The following is a 21236-nucleotide window of genomic DNA, read 5'->3' as shown; positions in this document are numbered from 1 at the left end:
ATGTGGGGGGAGGGGGGGGGGGGGGGGGGGTAGTTGTGGTTGTTCTACCACTTTCCTAGTTAAATTTAATCAGGATGACTTGAATGGGTCATCATACACAGGCATTCAGTGCAGTTTAATCCTACATGTACATGTTATTTTACAATTACAAACTGAGTTGCCCATGTAGGTAAATGTCTAGTCCGGGTATTGACTAACATTACAGTAATTGTGTTCCAAACACGAACATGAGTAAAAATAATAACTAAGAATTAAAACAAGTGCTCTGAGCAATATGTATTTCATTAAATTGTATTAATTAAGGACGTATGGGTATGTTTCAATGTCATACGAGCGCGAGTACCTTATGGTACTCCAAGTTGAGATAATATGCAATTATAATTAATTATAAACAATAGTATATCTTACATTAAATTCACATTAGTACCAAATACATATAAGGGTTATCCATAATCCAAAGAACTGGGGCATGGGTGGCCCAGTCGTCTAAGGCGCCGCGATTCGCTGTGCAGAGTTGCGTCCCTTGGGCACGCCAGAAACCTATGGTTGTGGGTTCGAATCCTGGTTCGCCCCAATTATGTGTCTAGGTTTGTCAGCACCATACCCGTGCTCGTGGGTTTCACCGAAGTGGTAAACGTCTGAGACCTGCATCACTTAGGGCTTTCCTCCCACATTAAGCTGAAATACTGTTAAAAGCGGCGTTAACCCCAACTCACTCACTCACTTTTATAAAAACAGTCCACCACACTTTTAAGAAATAGGCTACATCTTCGTCAAGAGGCCGACAAAGACGGAGATCACGATCAAACTCGGGTACTGGGACGTCACAGGACTTGCCGCAGATGGAGTCTCTGGAAGAACCAAACATGGCATCTACGATAAGCTGAACACATCTCTGAAAGGGTAAATCCAGTAAGCAAATATTGACAATATTGTTTTTATATGACTCAGTAAATGCGCTATCGTGTCACTGGAATTTTCCATGCCTCAGGGAAAACTCCAAGATCCAGAATCTTATAAGATATGGAACAATACAAGACCTTCTGCTGGAATACCATATATATGGTGCTTTCCCATTCTTAGATCTTCAATTTCCTTAGTAATCTCTTCCTTGTTATCTCCGATGACAACATATATTTATTTAGTGGGTTACTATCATATGCATCACATTTGTGGTCATCAACAAATTCATTTACTTGACGATCAAAATCTGAAACTTCAATTGTAGATCCTTGATTTAATAGACATTTGAAATAGATATAAAACACAGGCGGGTCAACAGTAGAAGAATGACTGATATTTCGTAAAAAATGCTTTACAGTGTCACAAAATGTTTTACAGTCATAACTTTTCACAGCGTCATTGATATCTTCACTTATCTCAGTTAGACTTCTCTTCGTGTTTAGATCTTTTAGATGTTTGTTTTTGCTTTTAAGTATCTCTGTAAATTTTCAAAACATTTGTATTTCCTGTATTGATTTAAGTTCCTATATTTTCTCTTTTAAGCATTTCGCACTGTTAACAAACCAAAAAGGTTGTTGTCGAAAAGTACGCCTCTTGTTTTGAAGAAACGTTTCACTAGCATAATACGAAACATTATCCGTTAATCTACGAGTAGCTGCATTTATATCACTTTCGACTAATCCTCTGTATTCCTGAAACACCTGTTCGTAATAACTCACGAACGTTGGTTGTTTCACTTTCAGGAAGCTTAATTATATCTTATTGTGGGAAGAAGTTGTAAAATATCTGTTGAAGGTGCTGATTGAAACGGCTGTAATATATCTTTAATGATACATTTATGTGGCAAATGGTCAGATTCCGTACGAGTGGGTGAGTGACTTGGGTTTAACGCCGCTTTTAACAGTATTCCAGTTATATCGCGGCGTAGATTCCGTACGAAGTAAAACCAATAAATCAGAGACATTATGAAAAAGGTCTCTTGAAATGAGGAAATAGTCAACAATACTACATGATGGGATATGAATGTATAATTTGCGGGCGTATCTCCTTTTGTGCGCCCATTTAGAATATACATATTGAAAAGTTTGCATAGCTGCAAAAGACATCTTCCATATGTGTTTACAAAACTATCGCTTGTATGTCTTGGATAGACAAACTAATCTGAATTATTACTGGATAGACAAACTAAACTGAATTATTACTGGTAAATACGAAACATCATCATCTATAACATAATCTGGCTCATCAGGCGTACTTGCGTTAAAACCCCCGGACAAAACAAACTGACAGATTTCCCCAAAATCAAACAGTATCTGCAGGAGTTTATGTTCAATTCCATTTCCTTCTAAATGGTTACACACAGACAAGCCTTCTGGGTGGACATAGATAAACCCTAGTAACAGATGATATGGCAATGTTATATGTTTTATCTAAAACAAAATGCAATTTCCCTTGTGTTTTCAAAGTAGGCTGAATATATCATTGTATACCAACTGTTACCCCGTCAGACCATCGTCCACGATTACAAGTTCGTTTGGAATCACTATTAAATGTCATAATGCTGAAATATATATGTCAGTGATTGGTTTGCATTTAAACACACAGTTTCGATCACGCAAAACAAATCAAATTGTTCTAAAAATGACAGACATCCAGTGTCAAAAGGTTTAGATTTAAGCCTTGTTATTTGGGTGTTGATCAATTGACTCTGATGAATCAATAATGTCACGGCCACTGTCCTATTTCCGACTCGTTTTAGACTTGGATGATGATGTATTTGGTGAAGTTGTTCAGTTACGTCGTTGGCCCACCTTGCATATATCATCCTGCTGATCATAATACACATACAGAGTTCCGTTAGCAATCAGCTTGTCATAATTTAGAAACGCAATCAAGTTGTCATCACGGAATTTCTTCATATGTAGGAATAATTTGGATCTGATCCATCTGATCCGTTCAGTATGATCCTCTGATACCCTGAATGTTGGATTTCCTTTGAAAGTTTTTCTAGCTGCATCAAGTATCAACGCTTTATCTTTGCAGAAAGCCAGTTTCACAATTGTTGGTCGTTTACCTGTCTTGTAGGACAAACGGTGGGCTTTTTCAATATGGATAGAATTAGCAGTTTCTCAATTCAACGTATCACTTAAATCGCTGACATTCTGTTCACATTCTTCCCAAGATTCTCCAGACATTATCTCCTATCCATGAAATATCAAATTATTCCGACGAGAATGACCTTCTAATTATAAGCTATCGACCTTTTCTTCCAACGTAGTTACATGTCGTTAAGTTCACGATTTTTTTCATAATGTCTTCTATTTTATTCTCAAAGTCGCTAGTAAACATATCAAACTTGCTATGAAGGGATCTGCTTTGATTGATTTTATCGCAATACATGCAGTGTGATCGTCTTTCTCGGGAGGTACACACGCACCTGTTACATTTCGGACTGACAATTGTGTCCCTTTCCAAAGACTGTTATTGCCTTTGTCTGACGTTTTCATATGGTTCTGTATTCGTCTCAACATCGCCGTCAACAATCAGCAGTGTCAATATGAGCTGTGACATACGTAAACAAAGCCGTGTACCTGTTATACCGGGTCCTAAAGCAACAATCGATTTACATCGATAACTGAACTTGCCAATCCTGTCTCTCCAAATGTCTATACACACTGCCATCGCTGTCTATGTGTTCTCTGGTACCTTATGTCCACTCCGGTTCACTCAGTGATTGCCAAGAAGTGCATTTACCGCCATTTGTTGACTTTTCTCTTCACTGATACAAAATGATTAAAGTAACGACATTCAAGGCCCCAGTAAAGCTTTCAAAACAAAATATTGTAGACATGTGGAGTACATTTCCACCTGGTATCGTCACGCCAAAGCGGTAAACCTCTGACAGAGTGTGGCCGACATCCATCCATGCAGAAATACCAAAAATGAATTGGTCATTTCTGCATGGATTGGGATTGATTTGTGTGGAAATAATTAGGTACTGCAGAAATTTGGTGAGAAGAAAAGAAAATCGCAAAAACACATCCACGTAAGAACCGAAACACACCAACATGACATGCATCTGTAACATTACTTGTTAGGCTATAAAAAACGTTGGGTTTTCATTTGCTTGTCATCACAATCTTACAGCAAGTGAAAACAAGCCTCAACTGAATTAAACCCAAAGCAACAACGCCATCGGCCGACTGCAAATAGGGGAACCATATTCAGCTGTAGCCAGGTTTTTCCACGTCGCACCGAGCAGCATTTCAAGACTGTGGTACTGTTGTCAGACACACGGGACAACACGAGACCTTCCCAGATCCGGTCGACCGCGTACCACAGGACAGATTCATGCGGCTACGTAACTTACGTGAAAGAACCAGCACTGTTACCACTACAACTACGGCAATATCGGCATTGCGTAGAGAGGAACCATTTACGCGCCAAATGATCATTTCGGGATATGATTTTTATCTGCATCGTCGAATGCGACATCAGTTGTGTCAAGGTCACAGAGTGTGGCCTCAACTGCCATCAATTTTGGTTCAGTGACGAGTCACCGTGCTGATGGTAGACGTCGTGTTTACAATCGTCACGGGGAACATTATGCACGAAACTGCATACAGGAAGTGGACAGATTTGGTGGTGGTAGTGTGATGATAGGGGCTGCAATCTCCGACACTGGTAGAAAAGACTAGGTCCACGCTCTGGGGAATTTAACGGAACAACGTAACACGGATGGGATTCTTCGGCCACACCTCCTTCGCATTATGCAACACGCGAACGTCATTTTCCACCAAGACAACGTCCGACCTCATTCCCCGGGCCACAATTCGGGACCTGATTGCTTCCATGGGACGACGATGCCTGTCCGTCTTGGACTCTAATAGTGGCCATACAAGATATTGAGAACATTTGACCTTCATCTTGAAAATCTACTGTTCTGTGTGTGCCATATGGAACCTGGGTCAATGATATTGTGGCAAGTCATACAAATCCATTACCATCCGTTGTTATTTACAGATATATAAAATATACATCTAAAATCACTTTGTGTTTCTTTTTTTGGCAGAGTTTATGTGAGTAATGTTTTTATACGAAAGCTTGGATTATGTGTATATAGTTTGAGTGGGATATTTTACTTTATACATCTTGGTTAGTTTGTTTCATAGTACGAAAATCAAATATTCGATACACAAGTCTTAAACGGAGAAATAGCATTAGCAAAATTACACATTTTACCTACCACACTTTCCACCTGAATATCCGCTTGGACACTGACATTCGAGTCCCGATGAACAGGTGCCTTGGTTCTGACAGTCCGTGTTCGAGCTGCACGCTATCAGAAAAATTAGAGAGAGAGAGAAACGAAACACATTAGACAAGTTGCAGATATATGTTAACATCACTGATAGACATAGGATAAATCATATTATCATAATAAATTATATGAGGCATTTTGCATGTGCGATAAAGCCAAAATAGCGACGGTCATATCGCAGGGGGGTGTAATAACCAGACACAGTACTATAACATCCCCTGCCGGTCTGATATGGCTTGTCAGGAATCATTCTAAAAGGGCGATGGATATCAGCCTGGTTGGTAGGAAATTGGATTGACGTACCTCAGTGCATCGTCTGCTCGACTAGCTTTCCCATCACAATGTCTCACAGAAAACGTGAAAAAGTATTGCATTCACTTTCCAAATAGATAGATTTTTCAATTTCATGTTGTGGTATATGATAAAAAGGTTATTAAATGGCCGTTTTGATATCATATCACAAATCAACCCTTAACCCCCCATATCAGCCCGATGGCCGAAGGTGAGGTGAAGCTCAAGGTCATCGGGCTGGTAAGGGGTTGCGGTTTGATCCGGTTGTGGCTGCTACATAAAAACCTCTAATTATTCATTGGTGGGCACGGGTGGCCCAGTCGTCTAAGGCGCCGCGATTCGCTGTGCAGAGTTGCGTCCCTTGGGCACGCCAGAAACCTATGATTGTGGGTTCGAATCCCAGTTCGCCCCGATTAAGTGTCTAGGTTTGTCAGCACCATACCCGTGCTCGTGGGTTTCACCAACGTGGTAAACGTCTGATACCTGCATCACTTCGGGCTTTCCTCCCACATTAAGCTGACACGCCGTGCTATAACTGTAATACTGTTAAAAACGGCGTTAAACCCAACTCACTCACTCAGTAATTATTCATTATCGAGAAGGTTACGATATGGCTAAACTTTTATCGTGACGCCACAAATTGATGACATTATCAGTACTAATGTGACTTCGGAGCGTTTTGCTGAAGAATTGATCTTTCATACGTTAGTCCTTTAAAAATTTACAATAGAATCATATAAATGAACCGACCCGAAACTCATGCCAGCTCCACTCTGTGGCAAGACAAAGATAGGACAGCTCGTCAGGTAATTAAATAGCTTCGAAAATAGATGGGTTGGTAAAGTGTAAAGGGAATATTCAGAGGGTTAGTAGCTTTAGCACGAGCTGTTTCAGTTTGAACTGTCACGATAATTATACCTCAACATTATCACCGCTATCCCAAACCCTAATGATCGTATTTTAAAAAGAATTGTTTCAAGAGTACTTTGTTAACTAAATTACGAAACGTTTCAAACGAATTTTATCAACATATATGCTCTATTCATATCTTTACTTATTACTAGTGTGAGTGAGTGAGTGTGATTTTACGCCGCTTTAAGCAACATTCCAGCAATATCACGGCGGGGGACACCAGAAATGGGCTTCACACATTGTGCCCATGTTGGGAATCGAACCCGGGTCTTCGGCTTGACGAGCGAACGCTTTAACCACTAGGCTACCCGACCACCCCTTACTTATTACTACCCCTCGAGATTCAGGGTTAAAAGAGGTCGTGATCAACGTAAGAGGCCACTCAACTAATCGGGTGGTCAGCCTCGATATCATGGTTAACAGAGTGTCATTGTACCCTACATCGTGTATCGTTGCTCACAATACCAATCACAGGTTTTGCCTGGTCCAGACTCAATTACAGTAAACTACGGTTATAACGACCTCAAAGGGACCACTAATTTTAGTTCGTTATAACCGTAGTTCATTATAAGCATACATACAGGTTATATACAGCAAATGCCGGGGACAAAATGAAACAGTACGTTATATCCGTCAGTTCGTTATAAGCGTGTTCGATATTAACGTAGTTTACTGTAAAAGCTGGAATATAAGTAAGTAACAACCAAACACACGTATTACCTGTCTGGCATCTGCGACCTGAATAACCTGTTGGACACGCACACCTTCCAAAACCGCCGTTTGCTGTGGGATCACAGGTACCACCATTGACACACCCGTGTCCCAAAGTACAATAATCACCAGGATTACCACCTCCGCATGAAACCTGTGTAACTGGAATCAGTCAACGAAAACATGACAAGGTAATCTCAACGAAACACAACAAACACATTATATCTCACAAGACATGAAAAAGCACAGTATATTAGATGTGGTCCAAAATAATTATTATTCATTTAGTGACAACCATAATATAGTTAAACCAAAAAAGCAGATTAAAGTAGAAGCATTGAGTGGGCTATATTTAACGACGCTTTGTATTTCAGTCAAGTTATCCGATTACTCTGTATACAGGTAGTATCCGGTAGTATCCGGGTAAGAATATACATGAAGGTGCTCAGAAAGCGATGCTTGTCGTAAGAAACGACTGAATGACACAGGTGGTCGGGCTCGGTTGATAGCATAACATCGTATCTCAATTCCGTGGCGGCGTTAAAAGAAACATCAACAAACCACAAAATAAAACAAATACGATATACTTTGGATTACATGTAACGTACTTGTATGGGCGATGATAAAGTACTTCGATGAGATATTAGAAATTAAATATATATTTATAAAATTATGTTCAGGTAACAGAAGTATGATAGAAATATACTTAGTCTGGTATCATAATAATACTCTTAGAGAATATTCTTCATCCGCAATGATGAAAGTAATCTGAGCGCACACTCCAACCATAGTTTTACAGTTTTGTATATAGCTGGTCCAAGTCTCGCCGCTATGATCTTCCGTGCATTTCTAATTTCTAATTAACTAAATTGAATGTTTTAATGTAATAAAATACATCAAGCAAACTCACCAGCAACGGCGAAAATCACCACAGTTGATACAATGTAACCTCCCATGACGGAGTGTATAGAAGTAACAGTGTGCATGTACCCTGTATCGCTTTTCGGCCTAAGAGAACAATAATATTGCTTTCACTCAAGACACGCATACGTACGGAATACTGTAAGGGAAATTGTCGTGCTCTTGTGATTTCGACATTTTGAAAACAGTCGCGAATGTCCACCTATAGTTTTTTTTCCATGGCATTCTCGACCTGTCAAATTAAACTCTAAAACATCTAAAATGTGCAGTGTCTCCTTGAGGTGTTTACTCGTATTTCAGTATGCGACCAATGCCCATGTTCACCGTACTTTCTGGACCCGTGAAGATCCGGGGTAGAATAGGCCTTCATCAACCCATACTTGCCGTAAAAGGCGACTATGCTTGTCGTAAGAGGGATCTGAGCATAAGGCTTGCTGACTTGGTTGATGCATGTCATCGATCCCAATGGCGTGGATCGATGCTCATGATATCAATTCCTGGGTTGTCTGGTCCTGATTCGATTATTTACAGACCGCCGTCATATAGCTGGAATATTTGCTGAGTGCGGCGTTAAACAAGAAACAAACAAACCTCACTTTCCGAGAAGGTATTCTTCCTACTCCATCCTCTTTCCCTTCATCGCAGTTATCAACACCGACCATTGTATGTTTCGTAAGTTCCGACGTTCATACAGTTTGGCCCTCACTCTATAAAGGTTCACGCTTCAATGAAGTCACAATAAGTGAAAGTCAGTTCTTAAATATATTAAATATACATTGTAAATTATCTTTAAACTACTTATAATTACTTCATATATGGCAATATACCAAGAAGCGACAAAGGGTTCTGTGGTCACCCTCTCAGATTTGGTGATATATAGATCGATGCTCATGATATCAATCACTGGATTGTCTGGTCAAGACTCGACTATTTGCTGCCGCCATTTAACTGGAATATTTCTGATTCCGGCATTAAACAACAAATAAAACAACACAATAAAGCTATTCAATATATACACAAAGAAAAAAGTTAAGCACACCCCTAGGCCTATTTCTGAACCATGACAAATGGCAAAAATCATGGCATGGGATGACTGACCACAAGAGCTGGATATTACCATTGTGCAAATCGGGTACAAGGTCTGAGCCCAGAAATTACAGGGATATTTCTGTTTTAAATGTAACGGGAAAACTCTTTACTTTTATTATAGAAAACCGTCTTAGAGTTTGGTTGGAAAAGCGTGAATAATCTTCTATCTGAATCTCAGGCTGGTTTTCGCCCAAACTATTCAACGGTTGACAATCTATTTTTATTGCAAGCTTTATCATTCAAATATTTATGTAAACCTAGTGGTCGCTTTTATTGTGCATTTGTAGATTTAAAAAAACTTTCGATTGTGTGGATAGAGAAAAAATGTTATATTTACTTCTTACCAAAGGATGTCATGGGAAATGTTTCCTAGTTCTTAAGAATATGTATTCATGGGTAAAGGCTTACTGGTAGAACACAGTGCTTCTTAACATCTAGTGGTGTACGCCAGGGATGTATATTAAGTCCAGTTTTTTCATTTTTTTTTTCATTAATGAGTGAGTGAGTGAGTGAGTATGGTTTTACGCCGCTTTTAACAATATTCCAGCAATATCACGGCGGGGGACACCAGAAATGGGCTTCACACATTGTACCCATGTCGGGATTCGAACCCGGGTCTTCGGCGTGACGAGCGAACGCTTTAACCACTAGGCTACCCGACCGCCCCTTTCATTAATGAGCTCGTGACAGAAATGTATAACGAATGCCATCATGGTGTGTTTGTCACACAAGATATAAGAGATTTAATGTTACTTCTATTTGCTGATGATATTATAATGTTTTCATACTCTGTTAATAGTCTACAGAAACAACTGAATGTATTACATTCTTTTTGCAGTAGATGGGGATTGGAAGTTAATTTGTCAAAAACAGATGTCATTGTTTTTAGAAATGGAGGTATCATTGCCAAAATTTAAAAATGGACATATGGTAATATCGCCTTTATATTGTTACTTATTATAAATATTTAGGCTTGATGCTTTCATCTAAACTATCATGGTCAGTTGCGTGAAACAACTAGCATCGCAAGCATCAAAAGCAATTATACCTATCTATAATTTTTTCAAGCAAAATATACATGTGTCCTTTTTTTCAGCTTGTACTATATATGATGGCAAAGTCGCGCCAATCTTGCTATATAGAGCAGAAATATTGGGCGCAAAATATATGACGTTATTGAAAAAGTACATGCTTCCTACTTTAAGCGCTTTTTACTGGTTGGAAACTATGCTTCCAGCAACGCTATTTCAGGTGAAACAGGACGTTATCCCATTCATGTATTAAGTCAACTTCGAATGACAAAATATTGGTTAAAATTACTGAGGATGGAGCCGCAAAGATATCTTTACATATGTTATAAACTACTTAAAGCTCTTGATGACAAAGGCAAAACGAATGGGGTGTCCAATGTCAGATCTTTTATTATTTTCATGTGGCTATTCCTTTGTGAGAATATCCAAGATGTAGGGGATACACATTTGTTCTTATACGCTTTTAAACAAAGGTTACAGGATACGTATAGTCAAAACTTGCATGATAGTATACCAAGTCTGCAATAGAACCAGAGAAGTATATAAGTATGCCAGATGATAAATCGCGTGTTAGGGCATTATGTAAATTCAGAGTGTCATTACACAATTTCAGTGTAAACTTTGGACGTAGATGTGTGAAAGGGACGTTGAAATGGGTATGTGTAAAAAAACCTGCCAATTAAGAGAAATTTAGGATGAATTCCATGTTTTATTACACTGGTATGTGATAAATATGAACATCTTAGAGAAAAGTATATTCCGATGTTTAACAATAGGCATAAAAACAGGATGTTAATTATCAATCTCATAAAATCCAGCAACTCTGCTGTTATACGTTCATTAGTCATATTCTTGAAACATATATTCTCTTTCAGATAGTTTTTACATATCATGTATATCACGAGACTAAATTAATGAAACTGAAAATGTCAACTGTATAATGGGCAATGTGGCCTTAAATCTATCTATCTATCTATCTATCTATCTATGAAAAAGTTCTCGAATCCCACTGGTCAATCAGATATTATTTATCACTTTTAAGGACATGTTTATGTCGCGTTCTCACGTTGTCGCACTTTTGTCGATGTTAACTGCTTACAAAAGGTCGCGATCGCGAGGATGTGACAGTGTCCCTTACAGTATTCCATACACATTTGATTTCCAATTCTTGCATTACTGCGCCTCATTAATTGGGTTCGTGTCATTGAATATACGGCATTTTAATATACACTACATGTGGAATGACAGTTGTGAAACGAGTCAAGAGTGTGGATATGCATTGTACTAGAGGGGTATACAGCTTTAGAATTCGCCACAAAATGTATATCATGTGTGGAGGCAAAGAGATATTTACCAAGAGTACACATTCTAAAGAGGACAATACGCATTTCGCAAACGGCCTGCCCAGTGCACACACTTGGCAAACTCACATATGTGGTCTCTAATACATGTATCATTATTCATTCTCAAAGCTTCGTTGTTGTTGGACTGCGTGGGCACAGTGCTTTGATATAAAGAATTAAACAGAAGCACATTCACGCTCTGATAGCGTTTATGTCTGGACAATGTTTGATTTTTATGAATATAAATCTCCCCCGACAAATATGTGTTTATGGATCTCACTCTGTGAGTGAGTGAGATAGTTGGGGTTAACGCCGCATTTAACAGTATTCCAGTCACATCACGGCGTGTCAGCTTAATGTGGGAGGAAAGCCCAAAGTGATGCAGGTCATATACGTTTACCACTCCGGTGAAACCCACGAGCAGGGGTATGGTGCTGACAAAGCTAGAAACATAATCGGGGCGAACCCACAATCATAGGTTTCGGGCGTGTCCAAGGGAGGCAACTCTGCACAGCGAATTGCGGCGCCTTAGACGGCTGCGCCACCCGTGCCCCCGTCAGGCTCTGTGACTTGGTTGTTTAAGTCACTGTTGTCGTACGCCGAAAGCATGGATCGTTGCTCATAATGTCTAGTACTTCAAGTAGATTGTCTCGACTTTTTACAGGCCGCATAAACAACAAACATTCCAAACCGAATATAAATAAAAAGCAATATATTTCTGTTTCTTATTTCTCCATTAGTCTGGTCACTGGCGCTTTCAGAACATGTATACAAAGTACATGGAAAAGGACAACAGTCGGGTTATTGTTCCCAAAGCGGCTCCAATCTACCCTGAAAGGACTGGTCCATTTAAGTCCATATCATCATAATTCAACGTTAAGTATATTACAAGCTGATATGATCAGAGTGTATTTGTTGTATCAATAGCACATGAAAGCTATACAATATGTGATATTATCGCTACAAGTCAAAATAGGATATTGCATCGGACATCATTTTTGTCACGATTGCGTCATATTTGGAAATGTCCTCCACATGTCTACCATAAAACGTTTGAAAGCTTTACTCAGGCCTTGAATGTTGTAATCCTGATCAAACAACCTCTGAGCAACAGTCGTATGATGCTTTTAGAAATCCTTGTAGACAGAACATGCCCGTTTGTCCCCCAAAAGTTGTGAAATGTGGACACTAAAGGCTGGAGCAGCTGGAATATTGTTCGACATGAAGGGAAAGTTGACTATTGGAAAGTTGAAGTCATCCCTCTTGTCATACAGTGTCGTGGAGAGTGTTTTGTCATGCCAAATCTTTATGCATCTTTATCTTTTTGACGAGGAGGTCTAACTGGTCTCCTTTATTTATAGCTCAGGTGGCACATAATCGATATACTTCATGTAAGTTGAACTTTTCGGCCAAATTACCTCGTTTCGCCTTTGCTAACCCAAGCAGAAAATCCTATTCATATGCATAAAGAAATTGTGCAGCAAAAAGGTGAGCACAATTGGTGATAACGCTGGTTTTTCACACATTCTGTGAATTTAAAGAAAGTCCTTTCTTGACTTTATTAAGGATTATGTAAAATTAAATATACCAAATTTAAAAACTTCACATTTTTAAAAGTAATCCCATATATGATATTCAATGGACAAATGTATCAGAGAAGGTAATTTTTAATCATTAATGTCAAAAGAAGGATTTTAATTAACCATAATTTGTTCCAAGCACCTACGGTATTCGGTAATAACATCAACAGTTTAAATCATAAGTCCCAAGCACGAGAATCTGATGTCACACAAGTTCAGTAGCGTGTATGGCCACCATGTGCGTTGACAACTGCCACACAACGCCTCCGCATGGACCTTGTGATGTTTGTGAACACATGATTGGGAATACGACGCCATTGTTGCTGCAAAATGGTGCCAAGATCTTGCAAATTCTGTGGTTGGTTCTGGAGACTGCCAAGAGCATCCCAGACGTGTCCGATGGGATTGAGGTCGGGGGACCTTGACGGCCAGTCCATGACGTTGATTCCCGCATTCTGAAGGAAATTCCTTGTCAAAATTGCTGTGTGGGGTCTGGCATTGTCGTGTTGGAAGATCAAACCGGGTCCATGTGCTGCCATAAAAGGCAGAAGTTCTAGTGCCAGTACCTGGTCGCGGTAAGCAGCAGCGTTGAGGTTGCCACGGATGACAAGAAGCCTGGAACGTGCATTGCCACAGAAAGCACCCCACACCATGACACTTCCACCTTGAAATCTGTAAACGTCCTGTACACAACACTGGGCGTAACGTTCATGACGGCGCCTCCACACCCTCGCCCTACCATCGGCAAATCGAAGATTAAATCGGGATTCATCACTAAAGACGACTTGATTCCAATTCCTCTGAGTCCATCGTAAGTGTCGCTGTGCCCACAATTGACGTTGACGTCTGTGTAATTGAGTGAGAATCATCGCAATGGAGATAAAAAATAATAAAATACGGACAGCCTCGCATACTTCGAAACGATGTTCAGATAAATATTTGTTCACATTAATTCTGTCATGTGCGTGAAAACGGATTTCAACATTATATAATACATATTATTCGGGTCGCTGGCTACACAGATCATCCTCTCTTGTAAACTACTTCGGCAAGAACACATGTTTTGCCTCGAAGCTCAAAGCAACAATGTTTCTCTCAGATGCATTATTTCTCCATCCATGACGAGCATCTGTCATAACGTCAATGCCTCGACAATCTTCCTGGTCAGTTGAATTCAACAATGTAATACCCACGGCCTCATTCACGGCGTCATCACAAGATTCCTTCCAAATACCCACCACGTGATCAGGGTTACTACCTTGGCATGAAATAATAAATTAATTTGCAATTTTATAAAAGAAATGTTATCGTGAATACTTTTATTAAAACACATCCTGTACATGGTTCTTTTTTATTGCACTGCGGATTTATTTTATTACTTTCTAAACCTTTTTGTTTTCCCCCTTTTTGACCACGCGATCTTCTAGCAACCATGCCCCATGAGCGCATCCGCTTACAACTGTCAAGAACTTTGCAAGTTCGCTTGTCTTCAATATGAGCAACAAAACATTTTCATGTGACGCTTAATTTGACGGAGAAATGTTCGAGATGATCAGGGAGCATTTGGTTATTTCGATTATGACATTGGTGTCTTTATCGTGGATAAAGTTCCAATTCAAAAGATGATGACATTCCGACCGTCAACTCGAATCGACAAGATGGCGCCTCTCTTCCCGCCCTTGCGAGTGCAATAGAAACTGTGACAAATTCAGTGCCGATTCTTGGGATTAGTGAATCAGTGTCACAGCGAGATTTCATTGTGGTACCAGATGAAGCCGAATATGTATGCTCACACTTCTTTTGTCAACCATGCGTGACACAGCACAGACATTCGCAGTTAGAGAATGGTGCGGCCACCATGTTACAGAAATTCGTTAACTCGAAAACAGAAATTCTTCTGGACTGAGCGAAATAGACGATGTTTTGGGAGAGATCCTATATACTCGGACTTGAAAAAAACGGACATTAAACGTTGCAGCAAACGAAGCATTGGTGTGGACAAAACGGGAAAGGGATCCCTGATTGTATTTTAAAACTTGTGCGCGAAGTGTATCCAAATCCCCCGAACAAAAAATACATGGGACAAGTGTGGATCTAATGAGCAAACTCAGTTTTCTGTGTGAAAATTCTGTGAAAGAAAAGGAAATCCATTATTAAAGTTGTCTTGGATATGTGTTTTGGAGTTTTCGTTTATCGTAAGTACAATGTTATCTAGGCCTAATGTAGGTGACCCGTGAAGATTCCGGGGTAGAATAGGTCTTTAGCAACCCATGCTTGCTGTAAAAGGTGACTATACTTGTCGTAAAAGGCGACTAACGGGATCGGGTGGTCAGGCTCGCTGACTTGGTTGATGCATGTCATCGATCCCAAATGCGTGGATTGATGCTCATGATATTAATCATTGGACTGTCTGGTCCAGACTCGATTATTTACAGACCGCCGTCATATAGTCGGAATATTGCTGAGTGCGGCGTTAAACAACCAACCAACCTAATTTAGGTCAAAACATCAAGTATATTTCGTTACTTGTTTACTAGTTCCTAATGTGCATTGTTAAGTTGAATACACGTGACATATTCATATATTGTAGGGGGCGGTCGGGTAGCCTAGTGTTTATAGCGTTAGCTCGTCACGCCGAAGACCCGGGTTTGATTCCAGACATAGGTACAATGTGTGAAGCCAACTTCTGGTGACCCCCGCCGTGATATTGCTGGAATATTTGCAAAAACTCACTCACTCATATATTGTAGTCAAGCTAAGAAATATTGGAGCAACTTCTGGTGCTTCAAATTAGGCCCATTCCTAAACACTCGTTGAAAAATCTGTGTAAAAATTTATGTTTATAGATATGATCTGATTATTGTGTGGTATAGATCTAACTTTTGAATCCAAAGGACCAAAATTAAACAAATATCTGTAATTTTTGGATTGAACTGAAAGAATCTTGTCGTCAATTTCGTCTTTATGTAGTGTTACCTTTACCTTAACCGAAACTGTTGTTCTGCTGTTCTGCTGTAAAAATATGCAAAACAATACACTTTGACCACAAATACATTGAATGTGTCACCTATGCACATGACCATGTGCTTTGCTAGTTATAGCGCAACCGTAAATAAGCTCCGCCCACCGTGATTGATGCAGATGCCAAACACGATCGATTCGATTTTGTATGATAAAACTACAGAAAATTTATTGACTTATATCTAGATATGGAGCAATTTGTGGTATCCAAGGTTTGTCATTCAAGTTGATACGAAGTTTGACGGTCAATGGTGATCTGGTTCCCGTATGGTTTTCAAAAAACTTCTCCCGACACTCGGTTGTGTTTACATTGTCAGTCATTGTTCGAAACTGAATCACCGCCACCTTGCGGGCTATTTCAGGGTGGGGCTTTAAGAGCAGCAGGTCTACGAGCAAGACGTCCTGTTCGACGCGTCATATTGAGTCGACAACATCGTCAACAACGACTGCAACACGGGGTATGGTCTCAACTGCGATGGAGAAATGTCTGGTTTAGCGACGAATCAAGATTTCTCCTCCGTCGAGGGGATGGAAGAGCACGGGTCTACAAACGTCAGGGAGAGCGTTACGCCGGAAATTGCGTACAGGAAGTGGACAGGTTTGGTGGGGGTCGCGTGCAGCCAACGGATATGGTGTATTCCAGCAGGATAACGCTCGACCGCATACAGCATGGATCACAAGAGCCTGTCTACACAACAACAACGTTGATGTTCTCCCCTGGCCCTCCAGATCCCCGGATTTGAACCCGATAGAGCACCTGTGGGGTGAATTGGATAGACGGCTACGCCGACGTCAACCACGACCCCAGACGTTGCAGCAATTGGCTTTTGCGTTACCATTCCCCAGGATGTGATTCGCATGGGCAGGTGATGTCAGGCCGCTATCGATTCCAACGGGGGGCTTACGCGTTATTGATGGTAGCTGACCTTCACCTTGGACTTTTCCTATGTACCGTTAACTGAGATGACCACAGTCACCAAGTGTTTCTCCACAACATGTTGGCTCAATACCTTGTACGGTTCCTCGTATAAATGTATTTTCCTACCTCACAAAATTCTTTTTGAAGAGTATATTTTGATTTCCAATGTCCACAGTTTCTTTTTGACTAGTATATATTCACAGCGGCGTTAAACCAAACTGTCTCACTCATCTTGTTCTATGTAGTGGAAAACCACTACTCCTAACAACGTCTCGAAGAAACTCATTATCAGTTATAATACTTTATTAGCACTTGAAACCCTAGTTGATCTTCCTGCTTGACCCCTTTCTGAAACTGACCACACACATTATACCTTAAATGACCTAAGAAAGATGAAATAAATCTATGCAAATGTAAAATCAAGCCTTCTGTTTGTTTTAACTGGTAGATTTCACTTTGTTTCACATACAACATTCAACATTTTACTTCAGAAAATGACTTAGATTTAAGACATTTTGGGCTTTAAGAGTCTACTTTGGGTTACGTCGCCTTGTGAATAATGACCTTTTTAAACAGGACATGAAATGATATTTTTCAACAGAACATTTGTACCTACAAGTTAAATATCAGAATTATTATCCCGCGGTGAAATGGGAACGGAGTTCGTCCGTCCGTCCGTCCGTCCGTCCGCTTCTCAAAGGGGACTAATTTTCTCAAAAGCTATTCAAGTTAGAGAAAAGAAATTTTACACACTGATGTTACTGAGTCGTCACTAAACCAAACTCGATCGCAGTTGTGGCCTTTACCTGTGACCTTGACACCATTGACGTCGCAGCGGACAATGCAGGTCCGTCAACATGACACCTCGAACTGGTCGTCTAGCGCGAATACCTTCAGCGCGTAAACGGTCACTCCCTGTCTGGGCCGATATCCAACGCAATCTTGGTTTTTGCCGTAGTTGTAGGGGAGGTTGTGGTGGTTCTTTCACATAAGTGACGTGGCGGTATGAATCTGTCCTGTTCTCTCATAGGGATACGTGGATGGCCTGATCTGGCCTGATTTTAACCATCTGTTTTCATATGTGGACATGAGACCTGTCTACTCTTGATGCTTGCTCATGCCAGAAGACATTTTGGGGAACAGATCAAACATCTACATCTGGAAAGTGCACGTAAGGCATCTACCAACTTCTGACCAAAAGTATACGTTTGGGGAAAGTTCAGCACCATCCTTCTGTATTTCATATATCCTGAACGTATATGTATCTTTTGGAAATATCTACAAATGACATTGCTATCAACTAATGTATCCACACCGTGGCGCTTCACCTGAACGCAACATCTAATCACAGTGAGATGTTGCATCATGCAGGAACAGCACGTGCACGTGAACATAGACGCCAAAGTGTGTGCGCCTGTTTACTCAAAGTGTGTGCGCCTGTTTACTCAAAGTGTGTGCGCCTGTTAACTCAAAGTGTGTGCGCCTGACGTGATCTGTTTCGGCGCATAATCAAGACTGGTTATACTCTTGCATTGACGTTTTGAATTCAATAGTTGTGCTTAAAAGGCTTAAAACATATGCTATTCACTATTTAGCATCTTGATTTTAATCCTTATCTTCTTTCTTACCCTGAGCATATCAATGTGAGCATTAATGTTAACAGAAATATCACTTGTAAAAATAGTTCCATGGTATTGTTTGCATTCGTATTAATTGAGCAAAGGACGCGAAGTGTATACTTTATACCGTGTTATTGTATTAGGTTCATAACTGTTGTGAATCGTTTTCAGAGCTATGGCTGCTTACCTGCAATGCCTTGCAGCCGCAACAACAAACGGATGTGGAGATGAAAGTCCCTCAGCTCTTTTAACAACAGGCACAGCTGACCTCGTTGATACCAAGTGTAAGTGTGTTACTTAGATTAAAGGTACTATTCATCAAGATCAAACAGTACCAATGCCTACTTAGACAATCACTACACCTCACAACTGACACATTAGAAGTATAACGATATGTACATTGTATGATGTCAGTATATATACACGCTGGTTATTTTACAATAAAAGCGACAAAACTTCTATCCATAACCATACGAAATTCCTGCTAAAAGCACCGAACCCATTGTACTATTCCGACTGTATCATAAGCATGGGTTTATGAATCACTATCAAGCAGTGATGATATCAAGTGTTCGCGGAAAGGTGAGCGTATCCTGCCCCATGGATGGCACCCGTCACAAACACATGGAAGGCAAGTCAATTGTTCACATGAAACAAACGGGAACATATCGTACAGGTCAAAATAGGGAAATGCATCGGACATCATTTTTGTGACTGATGCATCAAATTTGGAAATGCTCTCATAAAACGCTTGAAAGCTTTGCTGATGCCTTGATTATTGTAACCGTGATAAAAAAATAATTTTTGTTCTTGTGACGCTCTTTGATATCTTCTAAGAAATTACTGGGTGGATGTTTGCAAAACAGCAACATCTTATGCAATATCCTACTGCTAGCTTCTGTTATAATAAACACCGGCGTTAAAATATTGCTCTTACAGTGCCAGTTATAAATATATGTCATATCGGTTTATAAAATTTTACTTGCTGAAGCATTCTATTGCGAAGTACACTTGATAAACTTTAGGTGTTTTCATTGTTTGTTTGGGAAGCGTGACATTATCCGGGGTTCGATCCCCGGCCGCGTCATACCAAAAAGGCGTTAAGGGACTGGTCGGCTCGGAGTCAGTATACTTCGTCTGAGTGGGGTATTTATGTTAAACTGTGGCATGGTATCTCACTATAAAATCGGGATCAGTCCGGACAAGTACATGCAGCCACACACACACGTGCATGCACGTCGCTATAAGTACATGCAGCCACACACACACGTGCATGCACGTCGCTATAAGTACATGCAGACACACACACACGTGCAGGTACGTCGCTATAAGTACATGCAGCCACACACACACGTGAATGCACGTCGCTATAAGTACATGCAGCCACACACACGTGCATGCACATCGCTATAAAAGTGCAATAATCTTGGACGCGACGTAAAACCCCATTTCACCTCGCCTGTTAAATAAGTTAAAAGGAAAATAATCAAATTATAAATTCTGATAGCTCTTTAATAATGATCGAATACACTCTTAAAAAGCCGCCATGAGGATTCAGGGATATATCAGGTCCCCACTAACCCACGATAGTCGTAAGAGGCGACTGATTTGATCGGCTATTAGCTTTAGACTATTGCACAGTACCATCGTTTACTAGTTTATTGAATAACGGGATAATTTTAGTTCGGAGATACATGGAATCAAATGTTGTCTTCAGGCTGCTTCAGCAAGAATTAGGTAAGACAAAGAGTTGACTTTCACACGCATAACGTTGCGGCAGCTGAAAAGGTGTATATGTGTGGGAGTGGGGGATACCGAAATGTTGCAGGTAGATCATTGGTAAGGTTCTAACGACTATAAGCTCACGATCAGAAGATACTGACATGGCGATTGGACGCAACATTCTACATTCTACATTACGGCGTGTTAGACCACAGGGACTATCCGTGCCCCCGGAAACTAACGGGAAACCAAACAAGTTGTATATTATTCATATTATCACCTCGAAATCCAATATATTTGTTGATAACTACATGTGAGTTCTCTGCATTTCAGGTGGTTCCGGTGCAGGCCAAGTGCTCGCGACGACCTCCCTTGTGCTGTCTCTCCTTGCTGCAACACTGATGTAGACGATGCTAGCTCGATCCGGACCTTGACATACCCCTCCGACAGATTTCTTTGATTTAGTGTAGTTTAGTGTTCCGTGCCCAAATGACGTGTTGAGTTTCAACGTTTTGTTTAAAACTAAGTTATTCCATCGAAATAAATGGCATTGTTCACTTGACACCATATTGTTGTGTATGTGTGAAGTCTCATTATATTCAGGAGCGGTGGTGTCGCGTGGTGGTTAAAACGTTCGATCATCACGCCAAATGCCAGTGTGCGATTCCCCACATGGGTACAGTGTTTGGGGCCTATTTCTTGTGTCTTCCGTCGTTACGTAGCTGGAATATTGCTAACATCGGAGCAAAACCATACTCACTCAATCATACAGGGCACGCATCTCCAGGCGAGT

The 21236-nt window shown here is 40.4% G+C and overlaps 1 protein-coding gene and 1 long non-coding RNA gene across 2 annotated transcripts; one reads left to right on the top strand and one right to left on the bottom strand.

The window, feature by feature from the left end:
- Positions 1–620: 620 nt before the first annotated feature.
- LOC124119169 (delta-like protein C) lies at positions 621–8187 on the bottom strand. The gene is made up of 4 exons (XM_046481592.1): positions 8109–8187; positions 7208–7360; positions 5210–5302; positions 621–851 (listed from the first exon to the last, which is right to left on the bottom strand). The coding sequence occupies exons 1-4, from the start codon at positions 8182–8184 to the stop codon at positions 763–765; spliced, it is 411 nt and encodes a 136-aa protein (XP_046337548.1). The 5' UTR covers positions 8185–8187; the 3' UTR covers positions 621–762.
- Positions 8188–15065: 6878 nt separating this feature from the next.
- LOC124119153 lies at positions 15066–20928 on the top strand. The gene is made up of 3 exons (XR_006858587.2): positions 15066–15357; positions 18893–19005; positions 20777–20928. It is a non-coding gene; the product is annotated as an uncharacterized LOC124119153 (long non-coding RNA).
- The last annotated feature ends 308 nt before the right edge of the window (positions 20929–21236 follow it).

This window comes from Haliotis rufescens, unplaced genomic scaffold, assembly GCF_023055435.1.
Source record: "Haliotis rufescens isolate VD_foot unplaced genomic scaffold, xgHalRufe1.0.p SCAF_6, whole genome shotgun sequence".
Taxonomy (NCBI): domain Eukaryota; kingdom Metazoa; phylum Mollusca; class Gastropoda; order Lepetellida; family Haliotidae; genus Haliotis; species Haliotis rufescens.
The sequence above is the reverse complement of the archived record's forward strand: the minus strand, read 5'-3'. Positions and strand labels throughout refer to the sequence as shown.